Genomic DNA, 21,343 nt, shown 5'->3' with positions numbered 1-21,343 from the left:
TGCATTTCTAAATTCAAATTCTAAAAGCTTTAATTCCAAATCTCCAACTGCCTTCGCACAATGGTTTTCACTGATAATTCAGCAACTTGCCTTCCTCCCAAACCAAATGTTTTTACCAACCTCCCACAGCCATCACAGGTACTATTATTCACTCCAACTCAAACCTTAAACGTCATCAGGACTCCGCCATTTCTTCATTCCCTAGTGGCTGAAGAAATAAGGGTTCCTCCCTCCAGGTATTTCTTTTCATAAGTAAGCTCTCCGAGTTTTAGCAGCCCAGGCTCTCTGCACATGACTCACCCCTGTTCCCGTGACTGGGATAACTGACTTGCCTAAGTGGTGAGTTTGGTAGGAGAAAGTGAACACATGCAACCCAACCCTGTCCTCTCCTCCTCTGGGACTAAGTCTAACTCTGCAGTGTAGTATGTATCTGGAGATAAAAGTTACATTCAACATTTGTGTAACTAGTAATAAAAGTAGTATTTGGGGTCCTATCTGCCTTATTCTTTTGCCTTATTTCTCAAGTAATTAAGAACTTAGACAGGGAAGAATGCTTTTTATTAGGGTAACAATAGTATTCACTTAATTTGCTAAGTTATAGAATTTCTAACATTTCAGATGTTAAGCAATTAGACCTTGCTTGCTGCAGCCACCTCACAAAAATCATTCACCCTGTGGAACACCAGTGGGAAAAGACATGAGGAAACAAAGCAAAAAGTCAGGAAAGCGGTGCTTCCAAAAGTAGCAGATCTAGTTTAAAAGCTCCCCTATGGTAACACCATCAAGGGGCTATTTTTGCTTTTACAAGCTATTGTTCTGGTACTAAATTCACACAAAACTTAATTTGCTAGACTGTTTCCACATGAATTCTCCAGCAGCTCTTTAGATGAGCTGAGTGACTGCCTTGTTTTATAATTAGAGAGTATCTTGCAAAATCTTTCTAAGTTCATAATATTATTTGAGAGTTTTAATCCCAGTTAAGCAGCTCTCTCAGTATCAGGAGGTGACAAAATCCACATCATTATTTGAAAACTCCTCCAAAAGTTAATTGAAGCCATTCGTTCTCAAGTGTTAAAGTCAGAACTACACAACCAAGGTGATGAAAGAAAGATAAGACTTTATGAACAAGTATTGTCTCAGTGGAACTTGCCTAATAAGGCTCAACCAGAAAAATTCAAACCTACAGAAAAGTTCCAAAAGTAGTACAATGAACATAGTCTTCATCTAGATTCACCCACTATTAACATTTTGCAACATTTGCTTTAACTCTATCTACATATACAGGTATTACTATTATTTTGATGAAACATTTTAAAATTCATTACAGAAGTGATCATTCACTCTTAAATTGTAGCATGTTATCTCCTAAGAACAAGGACACTGTCCTACCTAACCACAATACAATCACCAAATTCAGGATCACAGCACTGATACGATATTATTACAGTCCATACTCAAACTTCACCAATTTATCCCAATAATTTATCCTTTATAGCAATCTTTTTTTCATTCCAGGATCCAATCCAGGATCCCACAGTACATTTACTTATTTAGTTTCCTTTAATCTGGAAGTTTCTTAGCCTTTGTTTTTATAACACTGATACCTTTGAAGAATACAGCCTGTTGTTTTGAGAAATATCCCTCAACCTGGGTTTTATTGTTTCCTCATGATTCAAGTTATGCATTTTTGGCAGGAACCATACATATGATACAGCACTCCTTTTCACTACATCAAGTCAGCAGACACATGTTAATCTGTTCCATTACTGGTGATGTGAACTCAGATCACTTGGTTAAGGTGCTGTCCAACAGATTTCTCCAAAACAATTATACTTTAACGGTTACGTAACTAACAGCTTCTACAATTCGTATGTAGCTTACCTGTTCACATACATCACGGCACATTTGGTTATCCTTTGAGTGATTACAGCACAGTGCACCTATGGAGAAAAAATAAGATGATTAATAAATCAGACGGTTACACAAACCATTTATTCAACAGATTATCGTTGTTATTCATTTTAACTCAACAAACTTTTACTACTCACCTGTTACAAGCCAAGGACAGTGTTAAGTTTGAGGACATGGTTCCTGACCTCAAGAAGCGTGCAGTCTAACAGGGGAAACTGTCATATAATAATAACAGCTACTATGTATTGTGTACTTTCTATGTGCCAGAATTTTACTAAGTTTGCTTGATGCATTATCTCATTTAATCCTTATAACTACCCTATGGACTAAATTCTATTATATATTATACATATAATGTAAGGTTAAATAACAAAAAGATAGTGAATTCTGTTTTGGACATGTGATATTTAAGGTTCCTATAGGGCATCCTGATGGAAATTGCAGTCAAGTCGGAAACCCAAGCCTGAAGTGCAGACAAAGCCAAGCCTAAAGATCCAAATTTGGAAGTCATCAGCATAAAGGAGACACATGGAAATGAATGACATTGCCTAGGGAGAGTTTCTAGTGAGAAGTGAACGCAGCACCGAATTCTAAAGAACAGCAACATCTGAGACATGGCAAGAAACAAGCAAAGGGACTGAGATGGAACAGTCAGAGCAGCAGGTCAACCACAAGAGAGCGGCATCATGGAAGAGGGAGCAGTTAGTATCGGGCACCACAACAGTCAGGTTAGATTGAAGACTCAAAAAAGGAAACAGACTTACTAATTAGGAAGCCTAATTAGTGACTTAGTGACCTTCACAAGGTACTTTCTGTGGAGTTGGTAGAAGTGAATGACAGTAAGGAGTAAACCAGAGGTGAGGAAGTACAAGCAGCGAATACAGACTCCTAAGAAGTCTCAAGAAGGGAAAGAGAGTCGTAGTTACCGCAAGATGCAGGATCAAGGGAAGATTTCTCGTCCCCTTTTCTAGAGTGGCTTTTGTCCCTGGTTCCTGGGAGACTTCAATCCCTAGAATTTCCTGAGTAAGAGGAGTGTCTTTGTTATGCCAATGACGTGACCTCCCCCATCCATTGTCTCACTTAGATAGTTTCAGGATGGGAACTGGTCAGCCAGAAAGACCAGCAATGTGATTAGAGTGGGGGCTTGGAGCCACAGGATATCAGCCTGACCTCCCAACCTCCAGCAGGATGGGGGACTGGAGATTGAGTTCAACCACATGGCCAATAATTCAATCAATCATGCCTGTGTGATAAAATCCCAATAAAAACTCTAGATACTGAAGCTCAGCAGACCTTTCCTGGTTGGTCAACACTGATGTGCCAGGAGGGTGATGCACACTGATTCCATGAGGAGAGGGTGTACCTGAGGGCCCTCCAGGACCAGATCGACTGACCCCATCTTATCAACAGAGTGATGAAGAATCGCCTTTCAGAAAATTTGCAAAGTTGCATAGCCTGAGCATGTGCAGAAGAAATCTTGACCTGAAATGACCAGAGAACCAAAGACTCTCTTCCCCATGAACCAAAGGACCAGGACATGACTGGAACTTAAACATCACTCTTATCAGAAGCAAGCGGTCCGTCATTCCAGAAGATCCGGTGTTAAAATTCCTTTCCCACCTTACCATAAAGGTTTAGAAGCTCATCGCAAATGCTTAAAACACAATCATAAATATTTAGAACCTAATCATAAACATTTAGAATCTTGCCATAAATGCCTGAAGACCACCAATCAAAAGCTGTCCCATCAGCGTTCCTGTGTGCCAGCCTTGTCTCCCTAACCTCTTAAATTGCGCCCTGAATACCAAATCAGGGAGGCAGATACGAGGGCACACACCCCGTCTCCCTGCAGATGGATCTCACAGAATAAAGCTGATCTCTTTTCCCAAAAGCTGATGCCATAATTAATTTATGCAAACCCCAATTAATTAACTAAAATTAATTTAAGAGAGCCCCAATTTTGTGTGGTAACAAGGGCATAAAAGCTCTGAATTTCCTCCCAGACTTTGCCCCGTGTGTCTCTTCATTTGGCTGGTCCTCCCAATTTGTAATCTTTATAATAAAACTATAATCATATCCTGAGTTCTGAGTCCTTCTAGTGAATTACCACTTCTGAGGGGGTCACGGGAAGCCTGGATTTATAGCCAGTTGGTGAGAAGTGTTGGTGGCCTGGGGACCCCCCCCGCACTGTGGCTGATGTCTGGAGTAAGAGGACTATGCTCTTTAACTGGTGGGGTCTATTTTAACTCTGGGTGGTTAGTGCCAGAAGTGAATTGCCATATATCCAGTTGTGGGTGAAACAAAATACAGAGAAATGAGGTGATCACTGGAAAGGGATGTGAGTTCAAGAAGAGGCATTGTGTTTGGGGCTAGGGCTACAACAGTGAATAGCTATTATGCTCTCTGATTTGAGCCAGGTTACAGCCTGATGGTAGAACAACGTCTAGACCAGAGGAAAGGATATGAGGACACTGATAAATTTAGAGAGAAGTTGATAGTCTCTGTTTTCTCAGTAAAATAGAAATTGGGTCTGAAAACAAAAAGCATTGAGATGGGCTTGAGGGCATGAGCTGAAATTGTAGAGGTCTGCAACAGCCACTTTTGAGAACAGAGAAAGGGGGCCAACTATAGATATGCTTCTCAACTTGTGTTCTATGAAACACTGTTTCATGAGTTGTTAATATTTATCCCTCAAGAGAAAATGTTTCATGTTCAAATAAATTGGGAAATAAAGGAATTCTTTACTGCAGGATCTCATGAAGTTTTTAACATGTTAATACGTATTATTAATAATCTCCTAAAAAGGGATCTAAGTAGATAAATTTCTCAGAGCACAGAACACTCTCTTCATGCCACTTCTTAACATTTCAGAACGCCCGCCAGCTTGAGAAATATCAAATTAGAGAAAAGGAAAAATGTCGCCAAGCAGCATTACGGGCCGAGAGAAATCATAAATTGGCTACAGAGACAATCAGCAGGGGACTGTTACTATTCCAGAGCGTAGCTGACTGGAAACGAGATACAGCTGGATTTATCAGGGGCTGTCCAGACTGGCAAGTCAAAGACACAAGGAGATGGAAATATCACATTTCAGGCAGCTAGATTGATACAAGAGTTAAATTTGCACCATAATCTCCTCAAATAAAATCTATAGGATTTCAGCATATAAATTAGATGAAAACAGAACTTTTTTGATTGAAGGTAGGATTGGTAATGTGGAGAAATGAATGAATACATAAATGAACAAAAGAAATCCTCCTTAAATCTTACCAAGAAGTCTCCTAAGTTTGAAACTGGAAATTGTTTCTCTCTAAAACAATGACAGGGTTTATGATATTATTGGCATATTACTATAGTTTGGTTTCATAAAAGACTGTTGTGGGGCTGGCTTTCTAATACTATTTCTATGAGAAAAGGTGTCGAGGTTCTAAACAGCCTACTTAAAAATTGTGAAGAACATATAAAAATTTCACTAAGTTTCAGAAGAGAAAAAAAAATGTTCTTGGCTTATAACGAACGCTGTAGTTACTTTCTGAGAAGCTCTAATTGGAGGGAGGGCCCAATCACTCACTAGGCTTTCTCTCAACACTCCTTATCCTCTGCCACCCCACACCACGTTACCCCCATTTCTAAGATTCTGTTATGTCCCCAGGCTCATTACAATGGGGAGGGAAGGCAGGCGGGGAAAAAAAAAAGGCACTCCTGTGTGATACTGTGTGCTCTTTTGAAATGCTCTAGAAGTTGCCGCTTTCTACTACCCTCTAACACCATGGTCACATGGGCAGAAAATCCAGCTGATCATAAGCAGAGATAACTCAGGATAACATATGGTCCCAATAAAATACAGGCTTAGCAAAGAGTAAACAGGCAGACAAGAGGCTGAGTTGGGCCTAGGGATTTTTGAAAAAGAGTTTCTGGGAACCAGGCCTATTCAGAACAGAAACATAAAACGTGTTATAATTAAAACTCCGATAACAATGGAAGGTTTTATTAAAAATATAAAGGCCTATTTCTTTTCCTATTTAATGGTAAAGGTAAAATTTATAGTGGAATGACTCCCAAAATTAAAATTTTAAGATAATTATTTTTTTCATTAAGAAACCCCAAAATTTGGAATATAAGAAAAATGATCTAGACTCCCACTGTCCTGCCAGAACCTGTGTTGACATTTTGACATACCTCCTTCTAGTCTTTCCAAAAGCCTTCTGATATGTTTGACTAAATGGGGTGGAATAGGAGAGCCTGAAGTGTTCTGTAACAACGCCTTCTCCTCCCAACCCAGCAGCCCCTGTAGGAGCACAGTCCTCCCAGGAGAGGATTGCCGTCCTCCGCGGACAGCCGATGCTCCACCCCATTCTCCACACTCTACTCTTCACCTTAGCCATTAGGATAGGGGTTCACACTTTTCTTCCTCTGAAACAACAAAAACTCATTAGAATCTTTACCACTGCATATTTTCCATGAAATAAATGTCTACAAATAGACATCAATTCATATGCCTTCATTAGGAATGGGGGGGAGGGATTCAAATGCAATTACTGTGGCAATCAAAGGTCTTTGTTGTTTTTAGAGCTTTTAAAATGAATTAATTGGGTCATTCAATTATTCAAGTGCAAAAAAACTCTGAGGCCTAATGTTTTATACAAGAGAAGACAACGAACTCTAGAAATATTTTGTTTTTATAATTTGATTCTAATTTCTTGTTCTTAAATAAAAACTTTAAAGCTGCTTATTTCTCATAAAATGGAATTGAACAGATAAATATAATTCAAAATAAAACATGATATTGACATGACGGAAAAAAAAAGCAAAGTGTTTTCTCATTAACAACATGAGTGTCATATTTTGCATTCTTATTCCAAGAGTCTGTACTATAAAATTAATAAAAACCAACAACTGAATACTAAAGGCCATGTATGTTGGGTTTAAGAAGGTATCAGTGTAACCTAGAAATATGCGAACAGAATGATCCAATAATTAGAAACATCAAGGTTTGGCTGCTGGTTTGGGCCACATGTAAGCAGCGAAGACAGGAAAGTAAGGAGGAAGCACCTGCTCCAGCCACAAGGGAAAAACGCAACTTTTAAGGCCAACTAGCATTCAAAAAAACAAATACACACCCTAATCAAAAACTAAAATACTCATATAATTAGAGGATTTTTGAAGTTAAAGGGATTTTGCCACAGAAGTCTCCCAAAAGCTGTAATTCAATTTGGTTAATGAAAAGTCATTCTTGTTTTCTTTTCTAAATAGATTCCCTCTAATCAATGTCTTCCTAAAGAACTACTAAAACCGAATATATAAAAAATATATATATATCCTACACTGTTGAGAAGGAAAAACTAATCTGAGCTGATAATGGAAAAAAGTCATTCTAAACAAAGAAAAGATGTTAACAGAAAATCTGATCTTACTTTTAATCAAATTTTTATTTTCAAAACAGCCTGGAAATTGACATTCACTTTTAAAAAGTTTAAATGACAACTGCATTAACTTACAAATGCACACTTGCAATTGTCACATATCCTTTTAAACACATGCATGTGTTTGTGTGCATACATATAAAAGATATCATCGGCCAAGGAAGAGCCAAACAGTAAAATGATCATCCACGTACTTACCCCCTGGATTCAACATTGCTAACACCCTGTCAAACCGCTTTCTCTGTCTAGACAGATACATATTCTGTTTTTTTCCTGAATCATTTACATATTACAGATATCCTTCTCCATTGCTTGCTGCATACTGCATCGCTGCAACAACCAACTATATTCATTTGATTCTATCACCAATATGATTGCCCGATTAATTTTTCTAATAGACTTTTCATGATGTCACTCTTCTAATCAAGTGCCTACAATGGCTTCCTGCTTTTCCAATTCTAGATTTTCCAAGTCTTCTCATCTTCCCTTCCCTGACCTTCCTTTTTTTTTCTTTTCAGGAAGATTAGCCCTGAGCTAACATCTGCCACCAATCCTCCTCTTTTTGCTGAGGAAGACTGGCCCTGAGCTAACATCTGTGCCCATCTTCCTCTACTTTATATGTGGGACGCCTACTACAGCATGGCGTGCCAAGCGGTGCCATGTCTGCACCCGGGATCCGAACCGACGAATCCCGGGCCGCCAAAGCGGAACCAGTGCACTTAACCGCTGCGCCACCGGGCCGGCCCCCCTTCCATTATTTTGCGACAAGGAAAGCCTGCATTTACCTTGAACACAGCCTTCTGCCTGAAGTGCCCTCTTCCTGCTGTCCTAAATCCGAAACATCTTTCAAAGCTAAAATCCCATCTCAACTCTTAGGAAGCCTTTCTTCGCCAACAACCCCAAGCCATGTTGTTTTTGTTATTAAAGGCCCTACTTTTCCAGTCACCACTGGAAACTAACACTTAACTCTTCTCTAATCACTTCATGCCTGTACTTACACGGTATCCCCAGATTGACTACAAACTTCTTGTGCCCATTTAGCACTGTGCTCAGCTCAAAAAATTTTATTCATTAATTAATAAATAATAATTTCCTAGTTATACAATGCCTTGTTATAAAAGGAAAAAAGTCTTATTGCTCTCAGGGTACCACTTCAGTACCACATTTCGTATGGTGACCAGCCCACAACTCAGCGAACATCGTGAGCTTTGGGCCTAGGTCTAAAGATACACTGGACTCAGTCACATACTCGGGCACAGAGCTGTGCAGCCAGTGGTGTTGGGCTCTGCAGCTAAAAGGTCAAGACGAGTTGGGACCGGGGAAGCTGAGTTTTATGGTGGTGCAGAAACCGTGAGCTGAAAGAGCAAGCTGTTGGCGGAGAGAGATGCACAGAGAGAAGTTACAGATAGAGAGAGATTGCCTCTAAGAGTAGGCTTGGTTCCTGGCAGCTTTCCAGTTCCCACAGCAGTCCCCGGAGTCTGGCTGTGCTGAATTTCCTACCCTCGGCTCCAGGCGCTTCCCTGTTAGATGCTACATAAGTGGCCCCCTAATCCTGACCTACCTTGGTTTCTGTTTCTTTGGGGGTCACAAGAAGCTCAACCCAGACATTCATCATTATGAAACAACTAAAGCAAACGACTCTCCTGGTCCTCCTCTCAGATGCTAATAACCAGTACTTTTGGATAATTCCCTTCTCCACTCCACGCTGCAGGCCTCCCATCTACAGAACAAGACACGGAAGGATGGATGAATGGCTCCCAGTGGTACAGTCCACGGTCAGAATGTTTCCCTCAATACCACACTTTTCTTGTAGTACAAGCATCCCTCGTGTTATGTGCTATATACTTGCCTAAATCATATGATTTCTCCTGAAACATAGTCTTCAGATTTAGAATATAAATGGATATGTACTAATATAACCACATAATATTAGCACTGTAGATATTATACATTTTTTGGTGACATTTAACGTCTAAATTTCCCACTAAACATAAACTCCATGAAAGCAGGGACCATGTCTGTTTTTGCTTACCACTTTATATCTAGTGCCTATCACAGGGTCAGGCACTACTAACAGCTTAACAAACACGTGCTCAATGGATTACTGACAGGTATAAAATTTAGCTTAATAAGCAATGGTCCTCGGGCAGTTATTCCTAAGATCCACCTTAAACATAAAAATGGAACTTCTGATTCTCCTCTCCACTCACCTGACAAACCCCACCTCCCCCTAAACAGCTCCCCACCACCTTCCTGACCTCAGTAAATGGCATCATTTGTCACTAAGTTAGTCAAAGTAAAAGTCTCTGAGTAATCTTTACTTCCTCCTTCCCTCACATCCAATCCTTCAGCAACATATCTTGAATCTCTCCTCATCTATCCCCACCACCACTCTACTCTGAGTCACCATTATCTCCTGCTTTGACTGCTGCAAGGGGTTTCTAGTCACCCTGCTTTTACTCCCACCCCACTAGAATCACTGTTTTTCATTCAGCAGTCAGGGCCATCTAAAATATAAATCAAAGCACACATCTCTTACTTAAAACTCTACTAGTTTTGGGCCAGCCCCGATGTTAAGTTCAGCGCACTCTGCTTCGGTGGCCCAAGTTCAGTTCCTGGGCACGGACCTATACCACTCCTCTGTCAGTGGTTACGCTGTGGTGGCAGCTCAAATACAAAAAGAGGAAGACTGGCAGCAGATGTTAGTTCAGGGTGAATCTGCCTCAGTGCAAAAAAAAAAAAAAGGCCATTGGTTTCTATCTGCACATGGAATAAAACCTACAATCCTCACGTGGATTTTTGCAAGGCTCAGCACCATCCACCCTAGCCCACCCTCTCGTGTGCCGTGCTGCAACCACACGACCTTCTGCTCCTTCTTGCCTTAGTGCCTGCACACCTCCTGGTCCCCAGCCCTGCCTCTCCTAAAGACAGCACCTTCACAAGTCTTCAGGTCTCCATTCTGAACCTTACCTTCTCCATCACTTCTCTTGCCATCACTATGTAAAGAACCCCTGCCCCTCTACTCACACAATTCCCAATGTTACCATATGGTTTCCATCATAGCATACTTATTCCTACCAGAAATCATTTTATTTATCTGTTGATCGTCTCTCTCCCCTCCACCAGCCTGTAAGCTCCTTGAGAGCAGCAACCCCGCACCTACAGCGGCGCCGGACATATAATCAGCACTCAAGAAGGAGTTTCTTGAATAAACAAACCTCTGTAGTATCTGTTTTGCTCTTTTAAACCACACTTATAACATATAAAAACCACCTCCTTGACATCGTCTCACTTCTTCTAGACACGGCACACTGTGCAAAGTATGATTAATGAAAGACTGCTTAAGTCTACGGATATAAGAGGAACTTTTAGCGGCACACCAGAATAGACTGTTAGATCTGGTTTATCACCAATCCCAGCGCTTTCTACAGAGTGCGCCAAGAGACTTCTTTGAGAAGAGAACCTGCTTCTTATTACTTTCCTCCAGATAGGCGCTTGCTCGTACTAACTTAAAATTCATTACACCCTTTTTCAGGATGCTAGGCTCACTATTACACGATTCCTCAAATGCCAACTTACTGAAACCTAGCCCGTAGTGTTACACCTTCCCCTCGTTCATACAAGACATCTTGAATAGAAACAGAGCTACCATCAGGTGCCGTGACACACGGATCCCGAGATCACAGCATAAGGTCCCACCCCACTCTCCGCAGGGAACATCAGAAGCGTTGGGGGATCACTCACTCTTCCTCCCACCCGAGGGGGACGTCATCTCTCCCTCTGCACCCACAGCCTTTCACCTCCTCTGGCCCCTTCTGCCTTGAACTCCAGCCGCTTGCGTCCTGCTGTGCCCGCCTCCCAGGCGAAGAGTTCCCGCGGGCAGGAGTCCGCACCGCCGAGAGGCCAGCACGCGGGGACTCTCCGCGAGCACAGCGCGCTTCCCGCCCGCCCTCGGTTCGCTCCTGCGGCGAGAACGAGCCCCGCCTCCGGGCCGCCGAGAGCAGGGGCGCCGGCCTCCACCGCCTCCCACCGTCTGGGACCCGGCGCCGTCTAGGGCGCGGCGGCGGCAAGGCACTCGGGAGGCGGCGCCCAGCCCAGAGTCGGTCCCTCCTGGCGCGGCCCGGGCGGCGGCCGCGCGTCCGCAACCCCACGCGCCCTCGCGACGGTCGGGGCGAAGGCGCGTCACGCGCTCCGGACAGAGGTCCGAGCGGGGAGGCCGAGCGCCGGCGGGGGTCCTGCCCGGAGGCGAAAGCGCGAGGCCTCGGACCCCGGCGCCGCTCGCGCTTCGGCAGATGGCTGGGCGGCGGGCGCGAGGGTGGAGCGGTCCTCGCCCAGCCCGCCCAGCCCGCCCCGCCCGCTCGGACCTCGGGACGCGGGGTCACCCCGCGGGGCCGGCCCGGGGGTCGCGCGCACCCCCGCCCCCTGCCCGCGCCATCTTGGAGCGCTGAGGCGGCCTCTCCAGACGCCGCGAACCGCCGCTCCGGCCGTCGCTCACCCGCACTGCCCGGGGCCAGGCCCCCTGCCCCCTCCGCGACCGCTGCCACAGCCAGGAGCAGCAGCAGCGCGCCTCGCGGGAAGCTCCGCACGGCAGCCATGTCCCGGCCGCGGTCCGGAGCCGCGGGACACCCGCGCCAGCCGGCCGCCGCCGCTGCCAACGAGCCCCGCCCCGGCCCCAGGCCTGCGGTGATTGGCTGCCGCTGCCCGCGAGCCCCGCCCCGGCCCTGGGGCCTGCGGTGATTGGGCGCCGCTGCCCGCGAGCCCCGCCCCGGTCCCTGGTCTGCGGTGATTGGCTGCCGCGCTCTCGGGCCCCGCCTCTCGGCCGCACGGAGTTTCCAAAACCTGTTGCGGGCCGGGTTTCTGCTCTTTGTTAGGCCCGGCTGTGTTGGGGCCTTGGCGCCCCGTCCCACAGCCGGCGCCTTCCAAGAGGGCACTCAGGATGGCAGAGCTGCAAGGGCCCTTAGAGCGCCTTTGCCACCTCCCGAGGTTTGCAGATGCCGTCGCTGGGCTCAGAGAGGGGACCGACCTAGCCAAGATCACACTGCAAGTTCGCCTGAGGACTAGCTTGTGGTCCAAGGCTCAACCAGAGGGACTTCTCCCTTTCACATACCCGCAATGATCCTCTTACTATCCTTTCTGCCCAGACGCTGCCTCACACCCAAAGAAGGCGTGTCGCCCGGGACAACTGGGCCTCCCCTAAAATCTGAGTAGCTCTGCCGCAGACATCGTCCCCTGACAAGGGCCCGAGGCATGGATTTGCCACCGAGGCTCTTTGGCACCTGTAGCCTCATGTTTCTTTGATGACCTATTAAGTACCTATTCCTATCAGGAAAAGCTGGGGGGAGGATGCTTGTGTGTCTAGATATGGAGATCCTTGAACGCCAGGTTGAGTTTAGACTTTAAGAGACAGTTTGGGGGTGGGGCCCCACTCCCCCCCTTACCCCGCAGCTACTGCGGGGAAGGTTTGAGAGGGTCCGCTGGCTGGCAAAGCTCACTCTCTCTCTCTCCCTCCCCCTCCTCTTGTCTGTCTCTGCTCTCGAATTAATACCGTTTTTCTCTCCCCTACCTTTTTAAAAAAGCACCACCATGGTTAAAATTTTTAAATCCCTTAATATCATTAAAATATCCAGTAAGTGTTTACATTTTCCTTATTGTCTCATAATTTCCTTTTACAGTTTTTCAAATTACAACCAAAGTCCATATATTGAGGTTGGTTTGTATCTCTTTCGGGTCTCCTTCTGTCTATTCTCTGTGTTTTAAGTTTGCAAGAGGAAAACAGAATAAATTATGATAATCTTTGTAAACATCTGCTCTGAAGACAGCTCTCCGGCTCAGACTCTCTCGCGGGCCCCCGCTTTTCCTTCAGGATGCAATGATGTGCGGTTATTTAACATGGTGCCAGAGGTTCTCAGCGATTGGACCCAACCACGTTCTCCAGCTTCCTCTCCACGCCCTCCCTGCGCCCCCGCCACCATCCTGTCAGATCCTTTTACCTTCTCCCAGACCTCCCAGCTGCTTTCACCCCCTGTCACAACACGTGTCTCTGCCCAGAACCCCCCAGTTCCTGTGGGAACCGGTCTCAGCTGAGGGAACGGATGGTTGCTCTGGGCCCAGCTGTGCCCTGGAAGCACTGAGCAGGAAATGGGCTCTGCGTAAGATCAGCACATCTCCCTTTACCTGGGACTGTCCTGGTCTTAAACCTGAAAGTCCCACGTCCCAGGAGCTTCATTAGTACCAAGCAAAATGGAACACAGTGTCCTTAGCTCTCTGCACCTCAGAAAATGTCATAAGGGAAGCCTGTAGGGGGCTTCCGTATGGAAAAATAGGGTCACACAGGTTGCAATCTTGGTTGTATACATTCTGCGTTTTGACAAATGTATAATGACATGTAACCACCAGCATTCTTTCTGCTTTTTTACATGTGGCTATTAGAAAACTTAAAATTACATATGTGGTTCACTTTGGGGCTCCCATTATATTTCTATTCTACATACTGGTGTGATTATCTTTTATTCTAGACAAAGGCTGATGCTTAGAGATCAGTATGGCACTTTAAAAATGTTTCTCACCAATGATTTTGTCCTGAGTGCAAAAGAATCTTTCTGTATTTTAGACAAATAAAACCCATCATATCTTTTGATTCATGTTTATGTGGTATCATTTCTCCATCATTTTACTTTTAACTTGTTTCTTTATATTTAAAGTAGGTTTCCTTTTTTTCTATTTTTTAAAATTTATTTTTTAATTGAGGTCGCATTGGTTTTAACATTATATATATTCAGGTGTACATCATCATATTTCAACTTCTGTATAGACTACATCATGTTCACCGCCAAAAGTCTAATTGCCATCCGTCACGCTACACATGTGTCCTTTTACCCCTTTCACCCAACCCCCTCCCCTCTCGTAACCAGCAATCTATTCTCTGCATCTATGTTTGTTGTTGTTGTTTATCCTCCACATGTGAGTGAAATCATATGGTATTTGGCTTTCTCTGTCTGACTTACTTTGCTTAGCATAATAGCCTCAAGGTCCATCCATGTTGTTGCAGATGGCACGATTTTTGTCTTTTTTTAATGGCTGAGTAGTATTCTATTGTATATATATACCACATCTTCTTTATCCATTCACCCATTGATGGGCACTCAGGTTGTTTCCAAGTCTTGGCTATTGTGAATAATGCTGCATTGAACATAGGGGTGCATATATCTTTTTGAACTAGTGTTTCGTGTTCTTTAGATAAATACCCAGCAATGGAATAGCTGGATTGTATGGTAGTTCTGTTCTTAATTTTCTGAGGAATTTCCATCCTATTTTCCATTGTAGCTGCACCAATTTCCATTCCCACCAGCAGTGTATGAGGGTTCCCTTTTCTCCACATCCTCTCCAACACTTGTTATTTCTTGTCTTTTTAATAACAGCCATTCTGATGGGCACGAAGTGATATCTCATTGTAGTTTTGATTTGTATTTTCCTAATAGTTAGTGATGTTGTGCATCTTTTCGTGTACCTGTTGGCCATCTGTATATCTTCTCGGGAAAAATGTCTGTTCAGATCCTCTGCTCATTTTTCAATTGAGTTGTTTGGTTTTTTGTTGTTGAGTCGTATGACGTCTTTATATTTTTTGGATATTAACCCCTTATTGGATATATGATTTGCAAATAACTTCCCCCAATTGGTAGGTTGTCTTTTTATTTTGTTGATGGGTTCCTTTGCCATGTAAGGTAGGTTTCTTGTAGAAATCATGTAGTTGGTTGCTTTGTTTCTTTTTAATCGAATCTGAGAATATCTGTCTTTTAATTGGAGTGTTTAAACCACTCAGATTTGATATGATTATTGACATGATTGAGTTTAAATCTACTGTCTTACTCTTTGTTTTCTCTTTGCTCCATTTGTTCTTTTCTCCATTTTCTACTTTTCCTCTTCTCCTACCTTCTTTTGGAGTAATGGAGCGCTATTTCCATGGTTTTGTTTTCTCTCCTCTGTTGGCTTATTGGCTCTACTTCTTTGTTTCTCTTTTCAGCAGATGCTCTAGGGTTCTTAGCACACATTTTAACTTATTACAGTCTACCTTCAAATAGTAGTTATTGCTTCATGTAAAATGTAAGAACATGGCAACAGTATCCTTCCACTTTCCCCTCCCATCTTTTGTGCTAATGTTGTCATACATTTGCTCCTATGCACTGTTAGTATTTTGCTTTAAATAGTCAATTATTTTTTAAAAGATTATAAAAAGAGATTATGAAGTGTCTTTTATATTTACCCACGCCTTAAGCATTTCTGATGCTCTTCATTCCTTTATGTAGCTCCAGATTTCTCCCTGGCATCATTTTTCTGCTGCCTGAAATCCTTCCTTTATTTAACTTTTCTTATATTGCCAGTCTACTGGCAATAAATGCTCTCGACTTTTGTTTGTCTGAAAACAGTTTTATTTTGTCTTCACTTTTGAAAGATATTTTCACTGGATATAGAGTTCTAGGTTGACTTATTTTTTTCCTCTGCAACACTTTAACGATGTCATTCAGTTGTCTTCCGGCTTGCATAATTTATGACAAAATGTCTCCTATAATTCTCATCTGCTTTTCTCTGGGTAACGAGTCTTTTCCCCTCTGTTTGCTTTAAAGTTTTTTGGGTTTTGTCTTTAAACCACTGGTTTTCAGCAATTTGATTATAGTGTGCCTTGGTGTGGTCTTTTTGCATTCCTCCTGTATGGGGTATGTTGAGCTTCTGGGACCTGTGGGGCTGTGTTTCCTTTCCATCAGATTTGGAAAAAGTTTTGGCCACTAATTTCCAAAGTTTTTTCTGCCTCCTCCAATTAAACGGAGTTAGATTGGTAACCAAGTCTCTGTTCTTTTATTTTTTTCCCCCAAATTCTTTTCCTCTCTGTGCTTCACTTTGGTTAGTTTCTATTGCTACATATTCAGGTTCACTCTTCTTTCCTCTGCAGTATTTCATCTGCTCTTAGTCCTTTCCAGTGTATTTTCATTTCAGTATATTTTTAATCTATAGAAATTCCCTTTGCATCTTTTTATATCTTAATTTCCCTCCTCATTATATACATGTTTTCCTTTGTATCCTTGAACATATTTATAATAGCTAATTTAATGTCCTTGTCTGATTCTGTCATCTCTATACGTTTCTATTGATGGATTTTTCTCCTGATTATGAGTCATATTTTCCTGCTTCTTTCCATGCTGGACAAATTTTGATTGTGTGCCATCCTTGTCAATTTTGTATTTTGAGTGCTCAAATTTTTTTGTGGGTGTGGATACCTTTAAAGAATGTTAGGCTTTGTTCTTGTATGCAGTTAAGTTACTTGTGGATCTGCTGAGATTACCCATTCATTTATTCAATATGACTGTATTTTCCTTTAAGTACTTTAATATATGTATAACAAGTGCTTTAAAGTTCTTGTCTGCTAATGCCAACATCTGGGTAATCTTGGTGATGAGTTCCATTGACTGTTTTGTATTCTAGGTAATTGGTTACATTTTCCCATTTTTCACGTGTCTAACAAAGTTCCACTTTTTGCTGGACCTAGAGTATGCTCCTTATATAAGGGCATGGTCCCCACTCCTAAGGGGTGGCTGTCACTTTAGCAGAAAAATGGAAACTATAAAAATAGAACCAAATGGAAATTCTAGGCCTATAAGTAAAGTACAATGTGAGTTAAAAATTCACCACACTGGAAATGGCAGAAGAAAGAGTCATTGAACTTGAAGCTGGATCAACAGAAATTGTGCAGTCTAAAGAACAGGGAAGAGAAGATTGAAAGAAAATGAGCAGATCTTCAGTGACTTGTGGGACCATATCAAGAGGTCTCATGTATGTGTAATTGGAGTCCCAGAAGGAGAGGAGAAAGAATGGGACAGGAAAAAATCGAAAGAATATAGCCAAAATCACCCAAATTTAGTGAAAAACATCAACTTTCAGATCCAAAAAGCTTAGGGTACCCCAGGCAGAATAAATACAAAGAAAACTTCAACTTAGACACATAATAGTCAAACTGCTGGAAATTAAAAATAAAGAGAAAATCTTGAAATAAGCCAGAGAAAAATGACAGATTAAATATAGGAAAATAATGAGACACGTGAGAGCTAACGCTCGTCAGACACAATGGAGGCCACTTTTACCCAGCCCACTGCTACCACCCTGGTTGAAACCACTGTCATCTCTTGCCTGGAATATTGCAATAGCTTCCAAACTGGACTCTTTTCTTTTACCCTTTACTCCCTACGGTCTATTTCCAACAGTGCAATTACTGTGATCCTTTCAAAATGTAACTCGGTTTCTGTCATTCTTCTCCTCGGAACTCTCCGAAGTCTTCCCATCTCATTCAGAGAAAAAGGTAAATGTATTCCAGTGGTTCTCAAGGTCTTTTATCCTTGCCTCCTCTTATCTCTCTGATCTCATTTCCTACTATCTCTGTCTCGTTCAGCGGCTCCAGCCTCTCTTGCTCTGTGTCTTTCCTTAATTGCTCCTTGTACCTCCTGCCTCAGGACCCTTGCCTTTGTCATCCCTTCTGCCTGGAATTCTCTTCTCCCAGACAGTTGTACAACCCTCTCTCTTCCTTTTCAGGCCTTAACTCAAATGGCCTCTCCCCATTACCGTACTTAAAATTACAGCCCAACCCAACCCCCGCACGCCCTCTTTCACACTTTATTCTTTCAAGAGCCGCTATCACCTAACCTCTTATATACATAGTTTACTTTCCTGCTGTTCTTCATTATCTGTCTCCCTGCCCCATGAGGGGAGGGATTTTTCTCTTAGTCTATCTTTGTTTCCTAATTGCTTCCTGCAATAGAATCTGAATCTCTCTGAGGAAGAGAAATTTTTTAATTAAGAACATGGCGGGTTTTGTTGATTTTAATTAACTAGGACCCCATGCATTGTTTCTAGGAATTTATGGATAGCAAATTTCTGAAGTTAATCTTTAAAGGAATTAATTTTTCTTGTTTTGTTTAGCCTGAACACATTTCATTATAGTGAATTGACCTATCTTGATAAGGAAGAGGTTCATTTTGAGTTCTTTAACTAGGACTTTATGGTATCTGATTTCATAGTATAAAATGGGCCAATATTTTTGAAATATTAATTTATATCTTTTTTATTCCCAACAATTCCTTCACTAGACCTAAAAGATGAGAGTAAAGCATTCATTTCTTCAGGGATGATCATTAGAGTAGAAAAGCAAACAAAGAGGACAATTCCTAGGTTTTTGGTTAGATGAATAAATGAAAAGCAATAGGATATATTGGATATATTGGAGTATTTGAGGAAGCCATTTGGTTTAAAACTAATTTGGCCTGACCTTGTCTTTCCAAAAGGGTCTGATGTGGCCTGTATTGTACATGCATTGTACATCTGCTTTAAACATTAACAATGTCCCAAAGACAAGAATGATGCCCTTAAAGATAGGGATGTATCATCCCCCATATTAGCATTTCCTTAAGGATAAGCATCTCTTCCTAGAAACTAAGGATTAGTTACCAACCTGCTGTGCCCACCTTGTGACCACTGATCTGCTGTGCCAGCAGAGAAATCACATGACTATTGTAAAAGGGACATTCCAGTGGCCTAGTGGTTAAGTTTGGCATGCCCCACTTTGGTGGCCTGGGTTTGGATCCTGGCCACAGACCTACACCACTTAGCAGCCATGCTGTGGCAGCAGCATTTTTTAAGAAAAAAAGAAAAAAAGAGGAAGTTTGACAATGGATGTTAGCTGAAGGCGAATCCTCCTCAGGAAAGGAAAAAAAAGCGAGGGAGGACATTCCTGTCATATGCAATGTATGCTCTTTGTTCCAAGATGACATATAACCATTCTGTGCACCCTATTTCTTTGGTGCCCTTCCTTCCTTGGAGAAGGAAGGCCTCGGACTATAGTCCTCAGACCTGGCTCATAATAAACTCACCCTAAATTTTAATTTATAGATTAGTTATGGACTCGGTGTGTCAACAGATTTTAAAAATAGACATTTGAGGGTCCAGCCCAGTAGTGTAGTGGTTAAGTTTGCACGCTCTGCTTTGGCAGCCTGGGGTTCTCAGGGTCGGATCCAGGCATGGACCTAACACCACTCGTCAAGCCACGCTGTGGTGGCATCCCACATGAAACAGAGGAAAATTGGCCCAGATGTTAGGTCAGTGACAATCTTCCTCAAGCAAAAAGAGGAATATTGACAACAGATGTTAGCTCAGAGCCAATCTTCCTCACAAAAAGAAAAAGAAAAAAAATTAGACATTTGAAATTCCAAGCGGAGACAGAGATAATAGCTTTAAGAGCAAAAACTTTTGAGATATCAGAACCTAGACTGAAAGGCTGAGGGCATAAAATATTTGTATGAACAACAGGTATAGAAGAATACTGTGACCAGTCCCATGTAGTCCACCTTCTCCTCACCAGCCCCCAACAATCTGACTCACTCTGATGGGGGAGGAGAAGAAGGGGTCCCTTTTGGGGGATGCAATGGGGTGGGATGCAGAACCCTAGAAAGACTTGAGAATATGCACTAAGAGGGGATCTGAGCCTCACTTTCCATGGAGCTCGGGGAAGTGACACACCTCATAAAATGGCCCTGCGCTCAGCGTGACGTAAGTGCAGAGTAGAAATGGCCGCAAGTGAGTCCTGCTCCCTGCTCCCGCCTAGAGCGCCACGGAGAGGAGCTGGATGCTTTCCGTGCCCTGCAACAGGGGCAAGGCAGGAGCTGAGAGAGAGCCGAGGGCCCGAAGAGGCCTCAAGATCAGAATGCAGGGGCTATAGCTGCTGTTTGCATGGTCTGTACAATTACATACCAGATAGGAATGCAGATGTGAACAGGCATTGATGACAACTGAGGCCCAGATGTCCTGCCTTCTTCCCCAGTCCCAGTGGATGGCTTCGGCTCTATGCATTCCTCTCAGAACTAGGGAGGGGGGTTGGGGAGAGGCCTTGACTAAACTGAGATCCCGCTGAACTGACTGAGATTAAGTTTCAGTCATTCAGAAGGAAGGGGCTCACGGAGACAACTAGCTGTCCATCAGAGATCTGTGCAGCCCTCCTAGAAGCTGTTGCTTGGAATCAACTGCCCAGCCAGAGAAAGCATTTTCTAACTGCTGTCATGTTCGCTGTTAACTTTATCATTGGGAGCATGGCCTTGGAGAACAAAGGGTCCTTGTGCCTTGGAGCAGAATCTGTGTAGCTGACATCCCCATCAACCTCTACAGCGAGATCTCAGAGGAGGAGGAGAGGCTCTACCCCAAGGCATCCAACACCAACATGTTAGAAAATGCGGCACTGTCATCCTCAACCTGTGGTGCTGGTGTAACCTCCTGCCAGCCTCCAATGAGCCCTCTCTTTAGAGCCCGTGAGCCTGTGAGCGTGAAATTGTCCCCATTCTCTACTCTCTTTGCCCGTTTATTTCAGTAATTTTCAAACTTTAAAAAGATTATTTTTATTTCTTAGCAGCAGAATCCTTTTTTTCAAGAAAATCTTATAGAGTCCTGCTATATAAAATTTTTAAAAAGTGGTGTTTTATTGCTACATTTATTTTATAAGTTCAAATTACTTGGTTCAAAGATAATGAACAAGAATTCAAAGATAATAAATGAGACTTTGATGAACAGAAAACCTTGAAATCTGGCATTATCATCATAATTGCAGTCACATCAGTTTCAGCTTCCAATTTATTTCTGTGTTTGGTTTTGGCTGCCTGCTGTAGAGAAAATCCTGATTCCTACAGATGAGTAGTTTGCAAAGGGTCATGGTTTTCAAAATAGTTCACCTTCTAATCTCAGACTACTCTTTATTTAAATTAAAATGGTACCTTGATAAACAACTACTGAGAAATTGTTTCAGTATTGATTCATGAAAACTTAAGTCCATGCCAAAATCTGCACATGGATGTTTATAGCAGGTTTATTCATAATTGCCAAGATTTGGAAGTAACCAAGATGTCCTTCGGTAGGTAAGTGGATAAATAAACTGCAGTGCATCCAGACTATGGAACATTATTCAGTGCTAAAAGAAATGAGCTATG

At 42.8% G+C, this 21,343-nt stretch overlaps 1 protein-coding gene across 3 annotated transcripts in view; it reads right to left on the bottom strand.

Moving 5' to 3' along the window:
• The window catches only part of RECK (reversion inducing cysteine rich protein with kazal motifs), a 97,025-nt gene extending 85,052 nt beyond the window's left edge, over window positions 1-11,973 (bottom strand). The window contains exons 1-2 of one of the 3 annotated variants that reach the window (XM_046674729.1): window positions 11,830-11,973; window positions 1,882-1,940 (exon numbers count right to left, since the gene is read on the bottom strand). In XM_046674729.1, the coding sequence (XP_046530685.1) occupies window positions 1,882-1,940; window positions 11,830-11,929 (159 nt within the window). In that variant the 5' untranslated portion in view covers window positions 11,930-11,973. Of the gene's footprint in view, window positions 1-1,881; window positions 1,942-11,829 lie in introns of those variants that run through there. The other 2 variants (XM_046674751.1, XM_046674744.1) reach the window with 2 other exon arrangements.
• Window positions 11,974-21,343: the final 9,370 nt, after the last annotated feature.

The sequence above is a fragment of the Equus quagga genome, chromosome 1 (assembly GCF_021613505.1).
Source record: "Equus quagga isolate Etosha38 chromosome 1, UCLA_HA_Equagga_1.0, whole genome shotgun sequence".
Taxonomy (NCBI): domain Eukaryota; kingdom Metazoa; phylum Chordata; class Mammalia; order Perissodactyla; family Equidae; genus Equus; species Equus quagga.
Note: the sequence above shows the minus strand (reverse complement) of the source record. Positions and strands in the feature narration are given on the sequence as shown.